General features: G+C 38.7%; 1 protein-coding gene and 1 long non-coding RNA gene across 2 annotated transcripts; one reads left to right on the top strand and one right to left on the bottom strand.

Moving 5' to 3' along the window:
* Positions 1-917: 917 nt before the first annotated feature.
* LOC144631549 (uncharacterized) lies at positions 918-11,495 on the bottom strand. The gene is made up of 8 exons (XM_078489995.1): positions 11,455-11,495; positions 7,993-8,391; positions 6,755-6,838; positions 6,005-6,276; positions 5,026-5,163; positions 4,435-4,490; positions 2,378-2,514; positions 918-1,971 (listed from the first exon to the last, which is right to left on the bottom strand). Exons 2-8 carry the CDS (start codon positions 8,333-8,335, stop codon positions 1,697-1,699), a joined length of 1,305 nt encoding a protein of 434 aa, XP_078346121.1. The 5' UTR covers positions 8,336-8,391; positions 11,455-11,495; the 3' UTR covers positions 918-1,696.
* On the top strand, positions 8,332-10,453 carry LOC144631562 (uncharacterized). The gene is made up of 3 exons (XR_013566766.1): positions 8,332-8,860; positions 9,294-9,346; positions 9,930-10,453. It is a non-coding gene; the product is annotated as an uncharacterized LOC144631562 (long non-coding RNA).
* Positions 11,496-12,419: the final 924 nt, after the last annotated feature.

Genomic DNA, 12,419 nt, shown 5'->3' with positions numbered 1-12,419 from the left:
TAAAATGACGGTTTCTTATTGGCCAGAAAGAAGGGGCAACATGATGTCATTGAAGCTATTTATTCCAGTGCCTGCAATGCAGGAGAATCAGCAAACGGAGATCCAAAAATCTTTCCAAAAATACGCTCTCCTGAATACAAGCCCATGGGATTATAAGATATAACTTTTCCGATTAAAAGCTCCTGTATTTTGAAGGACTTAATTTGTATTTCATGTTGTTAGAGAATGCTCAAAGCGACCGTTGGACTTGTTTAAGGAGAGAGAGAACCCTGGGAACGCGAGAAAAAAAAAACAACACATGTTACCAGCCGAGTATTTTATAGACTGTCCATACAGCCTCTCTATTTTTTAAGGCAAAAAAGGGAGTGAATTCTCCTGCCGTTCTTTCCCTGCGCTCATCGATCGAAAAAATACGAAAAAATAGAGGGCTGTGAACAGTCTAGGTATTTAAAGGGGCTATGTGACGCAATTTTAGGTAATTTCGGCACCGACCAACTGTAAGTTCATAGAATTAACTGAAATATCGCAACAACGGCTAAAACTGTAGAAGAATTCAAAAGAAACACAGAAAGGCCAAAAAGGGGCATCGATGGGAAAAATTCGAGAAGATTTAAACGGATTCCGTTCGGGTAAACTTGAAAAACGTCGGCCCGACATTTTTCACATTTATCTCAGTTTGTGTGACAGTGTCATTTACACAGTGTCATTTGCTCAAAAATAATCCTTGTTTGCTATGTGGCCATGATTTTTGCCAATAAAAATCTTTTTCTCTGTCAATTTAAATTTTAGAGCTCTTAATTTACGAAAATGATAGAATTTTCTTAAATACCGTGACCTAGCCCCCTTTTATACTCGGCTGAGCTTTTTAAAAAAAGCTCAACCGCGCACAAGAAGAAAGGCAAAAGAGAGATCGCTGATTATCAGATTTTTGTTACACCAAAGTGTAACAATGAAAAAACCTTTATTAAGTGCCAGTTGATTTAGCACTGCTTTGCTAATTGTGGACACTGTAAATAAATAAACAAACATTGCAAATTTTACAGACAATTGTTTAAAAAGAAAATTTGTAAAAATTCCCCCTACATGGTAAACATTCATTTTAAAAATAGAATTCGCCCATTTCACGCTGACAGCACATTCCCTAGCCTTCCTCTGTATAACAGTTTGTATAATTTAATGTACACTGAGATTTTTGTCAAACTTTGCCTATTCGTTGTTTTCACGGGACAACTTGCAACAACGATTTTTCGCACAACACCGCGTTAACCTTTAGCGGTATGTTACACGAGTCAACTTTTCGCGCAACTACATCTCACAAAATGTATTTGGCAACATGCATGTTACACGAGACCATTTTCAGCGCAACGTCGACTCGCAACATTTCAACAGCGCAAGAACGCGCGTCCACGCAACGTCTAACAGAATTTGGAAGGTGTTGCGCAAAAAAAAATCAACGCCGACCTTGTTGTTGCACGAGCTAACTTTCGGAACATTCTTCATCTTGCGTTGCAAGTTTTTGACTTTGGTTCAAAACCTCGAAACGTGTTGCCGAGTAAAATGCTGCGCAAAAAATCGTCCCGGTACCATATTGCATGGTGTTCGATTTTTCGCGCAACATTGTTGCGCAAAAAATCTTTGTTGCAAGTTGTCCCGTGTAACATCGCCTTAATTTACAAAGTCAAGTTATAATATGACTTCAAGATGTTAAAATATATTTGATCTTTTTCAACGTCTCATGAACATCATCCTCGGACACTTGATGGTGAAGAACAAGTCTGATTCGATTTTTTCCAACTGTTAGAATTCTCACTGCCACTCTTGTTTCTAGTGGCTCACTGTCTGTGACGTCAAGCATTCGTTTAACAAGCTCATTGGCTGAGACTGTGGGATGATTGACATTGAAGTACACCAGGTTGGTTTCGACACTTTTCAGATCTACATCCAAGCCAAGATCTTTCATGTCGTGAATTCCTGTTGAGCAAAACCACATATATTGTGATATTATTAAAATGGTGATGATGAATGCTTGTGAAAGATTTTAATGGTGGTGCCCTTGTGGCAATAGGCACCTGTCTGTGAGAGTTAAGAGTCTTGCCCAAGAACACAACCCAGTGACCCTAGCCAGGACTAGAACCCAGATCAATTTAATGCGGAGTCTAGTACACTAACCACTAGGCCACCATGCTACCATGCAGAGGGCTATGTAGCTGTAGCTCTTTCCACACATTGCAGGCCTATCAATCAAGCAACCTATGATACTAGACAACATTATGTAAGTCATTGTGTTTGCTTTGGCAAGTATCCTTTTTTTAGATGGACTGATGCTTGTGACAGATGGTTAAAGTTGAATAAAATATAAACATAAAGTAACACTGACCTTTTGCCATAATCTGTGCATTCTCATGGTCCAATTGAAGTTTGGGTGCTATGTTGTCTAATGCATAAGTCCCCGCAGCAGCTAATACACCAGCTTGTCGCATACCACCACCAAGAACTTTTCTGTGCCGCCAACACCTGTTTGAAATAGAACATTTCTTAGACATTCATATAAATCATACTTTGTCAATTGTAAATTATAAAAGAGCAATTTTTGATTGAGTGTCGTAAAATCAAAACCAAAATTATCACTCTGGCCAATCACAAAGGACACAGACAATCCAGTGACTGACTCGTCCCCAGTCGTCTTTTGAGTCCGTCTTGAGTCGAGTTGAGTTGAGTCTTTCCTCCTTCCCATCATCCTTCGCGTCTTGCAATTTTCGCATAAGAGACGACTGGGGACGAGTCAGATCCAGTGAACTAATCAAAACTCGCAGCAAAAACATGTAGCTGGCACGAAGTGCGGGAAAACGTGTGCGAAAAAGTCATGATTGGTTTTGGTTCTGCTTGTGATTGGCTGAGAAAGTGGCGCTAGTATTTTTAAACCAATCACTACGCGTAGAAATACAAATCCAAAGTAAACGCGTCTTTTGATAGTCAAGTGAAAACCGCTCTAAATTTTCAAAATTCTACATTTAAAAATAGGAAAGAAAAAGGAGACAGAGAGCAGGCAAGCACAGGTTGCTGGAATTGTATTATCTGGAGGTCCTGGGTTCAATTCCTCCTCCCTGCCACTAGATGGATTTGTGTTTGGTAGTCCTAAATTCAACTCCTCCATGCTTAACTTTGTAAATAACCAATTGGTCAGCCTTCTACAGCTGTTTTTTTTTTAACAAATTTCTGCTCTATTCACAATACCTGTTTGCGTTTTTACAGTGTGTACAATTAGCACAACAGTGCTATATACTCTGACGCTTAATTAAAGTTATTTATTTATATATATTCAAAATGGTGAGTTCATTATTTTATTCTGTCAAAAAAAGAAAAAAAAAAGAAAAGTGGCTATTTTCCTAAAAATACTTCTACTGTATTGTGGTATAATTTACTAACTCACTCTTAGGCCTCTTTTGGCCACCTGGCATTCAAGGCACCAGGGTTTCTGTAATAGTTTGGATTTTTACAATATTCTTCTTCTACTCACTCATCATCATCATCTTTTTTTTTTACCCTCAGATTTTAAGAGTAGCTTATACAGCTAATATCTCCGACATTTCACAGTAAGCACAGTACAAGGGGCAAAGACCAGACCACAACACCGGGAACTCCTCCCTACTTTACGATGAGTGTGTGGGTTCTTTTACGTCCCCTGCTGACCAAACACTGGTGCAGGAGACGGTTACGGTTTATCGTCCTTATCCGAAGACTAGATTCTACCATTTGGATGTTATTGCAAGGCAGCAATTTCCTCATATTTTAAGACCCTGAGTGTTGGTCCGGTCTGGGACTCGAACCCGAGACCTCCCCACTGTAGTCCCGCTCTACCAACTGAGCTAGCCGGTCGGCTTATTCATTCTTTCATTCCGTACAGCACTGTTTACAAGTGTCTTGATTTGCCAAGGATTGGCTATAATGCTAAACCACTTAAAAAACATATTTTTCTGAGCTAGTCAAGGGATTTAAAATTGACAAATGCATCTCTCTCCATGTTGTTATCAGGACTACCCAAGTACACATCACTTTGAACTTATCATAAATTATACTGTTTTGGAAGGGGTTCAGATTGACTTTTGAGACTGGAACAGCCATTTTATTTAACCAACAGAATTTTTTTAATATATTGATATCAGCAGCCCTTCTTGTGACTTTTGCCTTTAGTTAATGTCTGCAACAGGGAGAATCTGACTCGTCCCCAGTCGTCTCTTATGCGAAAATTGCAAGACGCGAAGGATGATGATTCCCTCCGTGTTCAGCAGTCGACTCAAGACGGACTCAAAGACGACTGGGGACGAGTCAGAGGGAGAATCATGTTTGTTGCCAAACAAGCAGCTAACATGAGATAAGAAAAAAAGAAAAGAAAAAGGAAAAGGGAGAAATATCATCCTTGAAGAAACCATTTACCTGAAGATAAAATCTTTCTCTCCTGCAATTATAGAACCAACAGGTGCACCAAGACCCTACAAGAAAATGACAGTTTACTCGTCACGAAAGAGCTAGTACACAGAAAAAATCTTTCGTTTTTTGCTGTAAACTACTCTATGTTGTAAATATGGGATCTATATTTACCGGTAACAAACACCAATGTGTTAAGTCTTGAAGAAGCCACATGCCAAGTGTTGGCGCTAATTAACTCAAGATTCTACATGGCATGAAATGGTTTGGAGTAATTTGCTACTTAATGTGGATGGGAAGCTTAATCTGGGTGGAGAAAGGCAGTTCCCCAAAGACACTGTCATATGGTCCGACCTCTAGATAAAATCCATATCAAGACCTCTCAGTCTGGAACCCATTTGCACAAACCTTTAGGCCACTGAAGTTGAACCCCCTCCCCACTCCCCCAAGACATTGATTAAAACCAGTCTTGTTATTAAAATATCAAATCAATCAACAGGGAGAAAATATTGGTTGTTGCAATAACATTAGTTGCTAAAACTAATTAATAGTTAATTATGAGTAAATAATTATTATAATCAGTCCAGTACCAATTATTACCTTTGAAAGACAGAAAGTGATTGAATCGACATGTTGGGTGACCTGTGCAACAGGAACGCCAAGAGCCGTAGCTGCATTGAAAAGTCGTGCTCCATCCATGTGCACCTTGAGTCCATGTTTGGTGGCAAGCTCTTTAACCTGAAAACAAAGTGAAGTTTGTTGTAATACATGTACCTACCTACTCATTTCTGACTGATTCTCTGTAAATTAAGGAAATATTTGAACTCTGCAAATCTATTAATTTTTTTAATGATATTTACATTCAATTGATTGCATTAGTTCACTGGGCATCCAAAGTGAAGTTTGTTGAGCTACCTATACATACTCATTTCTGACTGATTCTCCTAGCCTGAACACGCAATCGGATTCTATCCGCGTGAAACTATTTCTTTAAAACAAATAACGGTATGTAAATGAAACATCACACCTCTAACCGCACATATAACACTGTTGAACCGTTATCTTACTTGTCACTTGAAAATGATGTCAGGATGACATTGAAACGTTGTGTATTTCTGTCGCTTTTTTTTATTGTCAACTGTTTAGGGTTGCATACAAAAAAATATTCAAATATAAATTTTTTTTTTTTTTAAATATTTTGGCATCTTTTAGGGATCAAAAAAGATTGAGCCATGCCCAGATTAGTCTCTTTTAGGAGTTCTTTTCAACATTTTCGACGACCATCCCTGCCTCTTTTATATGGGAGTCCCCCTGGGACTTCAAATCTGCTTTGTGCTACAAGATTGGCCAATTTCAAAATATTACTTATCCAATTTTGACACTGAATTGGATTCTTCTCAGTCCAGGTACTTTTAATTTAATATATTTGTAATTCACTCAAACATACCGATTTCCATATTTCATGATAAATTGAAACAAAAAAAAATCAATACAAAAGTCTGACTCCAAAAGAGCTGCACAGTTGAGTGAATTAGTAGAGGGACAAAAAATAAAAAAGAAAGAATTTTAACCACCATACCTTCCTTAAGTATTCCAATGGCAACACTCTGCCTCCTGTCCCATTATGAGTCTGTTCAATGCATATCAAGCGGCTTGTTGGCAGATGGGCATCTCCATGTGAGCGGACTTTGTTTTCTATTTCTAACAAGTCTAGAGTCCCGTCAATGTTGGTGCGCACTTGCCTTGTGTGTACACCAGCCAGTTGGGCAACCCCACCCTGCTCCCATATAATAATATGTGCCAAGTCACCAACAAGAATCTCATCTCCTCTACCAGGGCAGTGTGCCATCACTATTAAATAGATGAAATAAAAGTTACCACTCTGATCTTGTCTATTATTTGTATATATCTTTTAATAATAATAGCATCAAACTCTTACTGATAATTACCAGCTTCGACTTGCTTCAACTTCAATTACCATTATAATGGTGATGACAATAATGATAATGGTTTAAGTGAATGACGATTGCATGAGGTGGCTCTTGCATCACCATAATTATACTAAAATAATAACTGAAATAATAACTGCAGTACAAAATAAAGTATTATACACCTAGTAACACCTAGTAATAACAACAATAAAAAGAAAAAGAAAAAATTGAAATTTTCAAATCAATACAGAAAAGATTAAATTTATCCTACTTTGTCATACATGTTAAGAAAAAATAAGATAAAATTCTAAATTTTTTCATAGAAATAATTAATAAGTTTGTCCCACGTACCACATCAATTAATAAAACAAAAACTTTTAATGTGATATAACATATACCTGATACCAAATTCCCCATTGTTCCACTAGGTACAAAAAGAGCAGCATCTTTACCAGTTAGTTCTGCTGCTTTAACCTGTAATGCTGGTAAAAAAAACAATAAACAGGATTCTAATATTATTTAACACTGGCTGAAAGTCCAAAATACCGGTAATTTCAAATTTAAATGTCCATTCTTCACTTCTGTCATAATTTAAGAGGTCACTTATCGCCTTTATAAAACTAACATACACGCGTACTCTAGTTAACTGAACTTCATCAAGAATCAGTTTTCAGTACACGCCATTTTCACCTTGTGGAATGGACCTTACTATTACAGACAAGTTGCTTTTACCGATGTGCACAAGTTGAGCCCCAGGCAAAGAACAGTCAAGACAGCTTAAGCATTCCTCTCAAGGGTAAATAACTGTACACTTGCTATATAGTTCAGAATGATTCCTGTATTTAGTCACTCATTTCCTGCCACAATCTATCATGTTCCATGTGTTCCAATCCATCATGTTCCATGTTCAAATCATCTGGGGATGGGAGGGCACTCCCTTATAAGGTTTTAACAGGGATGTGCAGCCCCATAGGGTATCTATTTTACCCCTTTTGTCTTAAACAGGAAACAGATAGGCTTATATGCCTGCAGAGGTGTAAATTTATACAAACATGCATGTAATTAATCAAAAACAAAATTGTTACAAATTCTTGCTTATTGGCGACTTCTGTTGATTTTGGCATTCATGCTAAGCTAAATTTCTGATTACAACAAAGCCAGTGATGTACTTGTATATGTCTTAGATGGGTATAAAAAATTAGCATTCTGTCTTAAACAGGGGATTATGTTAAGTACCCCCCCCCCCCCCCAGGCCAAATCATAACATAACATGTACTTTACTTAGACCTGGTAAAAACATCAGTTACAAGAATGGATTAAGACACAGTACAAAATCACAAGAAGTTGGGGTATACTACTGACCAATCAGCAATTCACAAGCAATTGTTTTATTGGATTGGGCTTGGATTTCATGAGTCTACAGCAACTGGTCTACAATAAGTCTATTTTGAACAAAAATGCACATATGTGCCACAAAAGAAACATACGAAACATAAACCATGATGATATTCTGTATAATGGGGCAGTCCATTTTTTATTAGAACCTCCCCCCTGCCCCCCTCCCTCTCCCTTGTATGGACGGGGGTGCGGATGGAAAATAGAATGTTCCAACACGTTGAAATAATTTCTAACGTACCATTCACTGTTGGGTCATCTCCATAAACATCATCGCCCACTTCGGCAGCAGCCATTGCTTGTCTCATTTCCTTGCTAGGTTTAGTCACAGTGTCACTTCTCAAATCGATCACACGGACTCCAGATCGCTTCTCATCAAAATCTTGTACTCCACTCGTATACATGCTGCTGAGGTGTCTTCGTATGATTGCGAATTTTTCTTGTTTTCCACTCTGAAGAAGTTTAGATCGATGGCTGTTGAAGAAAGCCGATATCGAGGAGAAGAAACACGGAGAATTCCCCCTCGAACAATGTCTCAACTTCCCTCCAAGTCCAAAGCAAAGACGGGCTGATATTCGTGACATCCTATATCCCCAGATTGCCTCCCCGATTGGCAAAAATTGGCAGGCGCAGCATAGACCTTGAGAGGAGTAATGGGGACGAGAATGGAGAGAAAAATAATGCAAAAAGGAGGGATTTTTAAAATTCACGGCGCGCAAACATGAACTATTTTATTCGAAAACAATCTATATATTAGGGAAACTGTGTCATTTCTAAAATATTTGCTTACCTAGCACTTTCAGTTTCCGGGGGAAAAGTCCCTTCTTTTGTATTAAAAGAATTTTATCAAAGCATCTGTTGCATCATATAAACGAAAACAACAACCAAAAATGCGCAGATTAAGCAGTTTATAGCCGAAGGGAAATTACCCTTATCTGATCGACCAATCAGATTTTAGAATCTTTAAATGAGGTTTTGTTATTGGTCAGAATGTCGAGATGAACTCAAATAGACTTGACAACATGGGGTCTATATCAACTCGGAAGCCAGACGAAGCGCGAAATTCAAATCAGAAAACAGTCAGAAAGATCAGTGAAACAGCGATAGAGGTAAGTTACATTCTTGATTCGACTTTATCCTTCATATTTTCAGTACAATACCCTGTTTCTACCGACATGGCCAATTCACAATCAGTTTTGCAACCCAATATATACCAGTGGGTACAGTCGCGTGTCGCGAGCGACTTATAAGGGGTTTTGTTCGTCTGCAACGCAGGCTAATACAGTGCTCACCAAGTCGTGAATTCGGTTTGTTGATGAAATAATTCGGTGTCAGAGTAACATCGGAGAGTTTATTCTTACATTAGAGTGCCTTCACAGAATGTTTTCATAATTGTAATATATTTGCAAAAGAGAAAAGGTCTTTCATCATTGCTGCAATGTGCTATGCGTGACTCAGTTCTATAACTTTTCTCCAACTGCCGGCGTACGAGCGATTTGCTTCTGAAACGTACCTGACGTACATTGTTTTCCCTCTTTATAGACTGATACCCTTGCTTCGATTGCCTAGTAAGGACGCCAGAAAATTTACTTAAGGTGGGTACAAACTTCTTTGCTCGGATTCATACTGAATAACCTGGAAAGCTGTGTCTGCTGCATGTTGACCGCTGACACGAGTGACCCCCCCCTTTCCCCCCCCCTGTGCCTCCTTCTTCTCTTTTTTTTCTTTCCCTTCCCCTGCCCTTTCCCTACCCGTTTACGAGTGAAGCGGTGACTTTATTTAGACACTATTTAGGATAGTGTTTCTCAGTCCCGATACAAAACCCAAATAGTTACGAAACAAATATTTTTTTAAACTCATTAGGAGATAATTTTTGCGAGTTTTTTAAGCTCCGGTCGCCAAATCTCATACGAGAGTATAAACTTGCCTCTGCTCGCCTAAACTTGCCTGAACTTGCCTACAAAAACCTGAAACTATTATGAGCGTGACGCTCGGGTCAAATAAATTGCGAGGGCGAAATTTTTCTCGTAGTTCGCGCAGCTTTCGTGACCAGATTTATCTCAATTTACATGTAATTTTCTTTCCAAGGGACAAAATCGATTAACATTTTGTCCTTGTTGACAAGCAAGGTCGCAAAAGAAGAAAAACAAAAATTTATCTCTTTTTCTTTGTCAACAGATGGCAAACTCCGTTTGTGATGAATTGATTCATAAGAATTGGCAATACTATACGGACACCTCCACAATACCTCACGTGGCAGGGATTTATGTGATTGGCGTAAAGCGACCACGAACACGGGCCATCACATACCTCTACTTGGGGCAGTCCAAAGATATCCACGAGAGGATTCAGGAACATAAATACGGTGACCAGCGAATAGATGGATTCATAAAAAGAAATTTTAGAAGAAATGGCGGGAAGGACTTGAGAGTAAAGTGGGTCCACGAGCCAAAACACAAGTCTACCGAGAGAGCGTACATAACGTGCCTGGAGAAAAAGCTTGACTACCCACTAAAATACAACATGAATGGCGGGAACAATTAAATAAATGTTCGTTGAAAATATATCTTTTAATTTCGTCTTACGAAAAACCGTTTAATGTTTTGTTTAAAAAGCTAAAACATTTGTAAGTAAAAATGGAAACTGCTGTGTGATTAAGCATCTGATTACATCTGCATGCAATGAACATGTTACACCTTAGAGGTCACATTTTGTAAGCCAAGACTTAATTGTGAAATATATAAACCACCCTTAGAGCTATGCCTGTTGTTTTTCTCAGTCAGTAGACAATAGATTTGTAGCGTTGCTCCCGCAAGCAATGCGTGCCATATTCAACCTTATATTTAGGCCAATTAATCGTTTATTGTTTGGCCAGAGGCGTAAAATGGGAACTGGGATTTGGAGAAACTTTCACTGGAAAAATGGGATTTGGGTCACTAGGACTGGGAATTTCAAACAGAAATCACTGGAACTGGGATTTGGAATAATTTGGGAAAACATAGGCTGGGCAATGGGAATTATAACCCGCTCCCCTCCCTCAGTAATTGATTCCCGTAAGACTTCCAGTCGAACAGTTCTCGAGGAACAAAACCTGCACGAGAAAATTGCATGCTCGCCTTTCTCGCTCAAATCTCTTGTACCTCCTCCTCGTGGATTACATTGTAGCAGGAACTGAAGAATTGAATTTGGAAAACTGTTTGAAGGATTTAGAAGAGGACTATGCTAATGTTTCTGTCCCGGGGGGGGGGGGGGGGAGTCCATGTTCCCTTGTTCCCCAAAAAGTTTCCTTTGTGTTCCCTTTTTCTCTGAGTGTATTTTGTCAATTTTTGTCATCCCTGTTTCCTAAAATATACGAAACACAACAGCTACAGCTTTTGTTTCCCTGTTCCGAACTTTATTTTCCCTTTGTTTTCTTGTTCCAAGCTTTATTTTCCTTTTGATCACTTGTTCCAAATAATTTTATTGCTATGTGTTCTTGTTCCCTGAAAGCCCTGGAAAAGGCTCATTCCCTCAAGGTGAAACGGACCTTAGTCCTGGCTAAATAAAACTGGAGTTTTTACTTGTTTTTCTAAGTTCCCAAACATGGACTGCTCACAGCATTTTAACTGATAGCCGATGTAGACATTCGAGAATCAAAGCGAAAAATAAAACAATATGAATACGTCTACCAAAGAAATCAACCACAGTGACCATCGTTACCAACTTAGGCCGCAGTAGTCATTGCTTGTCTCATTTCCTTGCTGGGTTTAGTCACAACATCGCCTCTCAAATCAATCGACACGAACTCCAGATCGCTGCTAATCACAATATTTTGTTCTACACCACTCGTAAACATGCTGCTGAATTCTCTTCCTGTAATTGCGAACTTTTTTCGTGTTTCACTATGAACAAGTTTAGATCGACAGGCGTTTCAAGAAAATTGGTATCGATGAGAAGAAACATTAAGAATTCCCTCTAAAACAAAGTATCAATTTCCCACGAAGTCCAAAGAAAACGGAACGGCCGACATTCTATTCTCGACTGGCAAAAATTGTCAGGCGTCTAAAGAACGCCAAGTACTGGGGAGGAAGGCTCTGAATTCATTACCCAAGTGGACAAAAACATGAACTGGAAAAAAATGGGCGCGAAACACGAACCGTATTAGCAGAGAACAAACTATATATCTGCGAAATATAAACGAATAAACGATGACTAAATTGCTTCACTTATCCTAGGAGGGCTCTGTTCATGAATATGCAGAGCTACTACAAATATAAAGACAGAAAGTAATTGTACTGACTCCGAGTTTCACGCACTAAAAACTCGGAGTTACAAATACTTTCTGTCTTTATACTTGTATCAGAGAAATATTGTATTCTTTCAAAAATATGTTTTGCCAGCAATTGCGGTTTCGGAAAGTATAAGGGGGGAGGGGGGGGGGGGTGAGGATCCATTCTTTTGTGGCAAAAGAATGTTGTAGAAACAACCTGAAGATATTGCATCATATACATGTAAAAACAAAAATGTGAAAATCAGCAGTTTATCGAAAGGGAAATATCCCTTTACTTTGTTTATAGCTAATAATACAGGTAGGGAAATAACCCTTCACTGATGGGCCAATCAGATTTAAAGATCTTGAAAAGAGGTCTTTGTTATTGGCCAGAGAAGAGACAAACATTACGTCATCGC

The sequence above is a fragment of the Oculina patagonica genome, chromosome 12 (genome assembly GCF_052425735.1).
Source record: "Oculina patagonica isolate OP01 chromosome 12, crgOcupat, whole genome shotgun sequence".
Classification (NCBI taxonomy): Eukaryota; Metazoa; Cnidaria; class Anthozoa; order Scleractinia; family Oculinidae; genus Oculina; species Oculina patagonica.
This window is presented reverse-complemented; position numbering and strand designations above follow the sequence as displayed.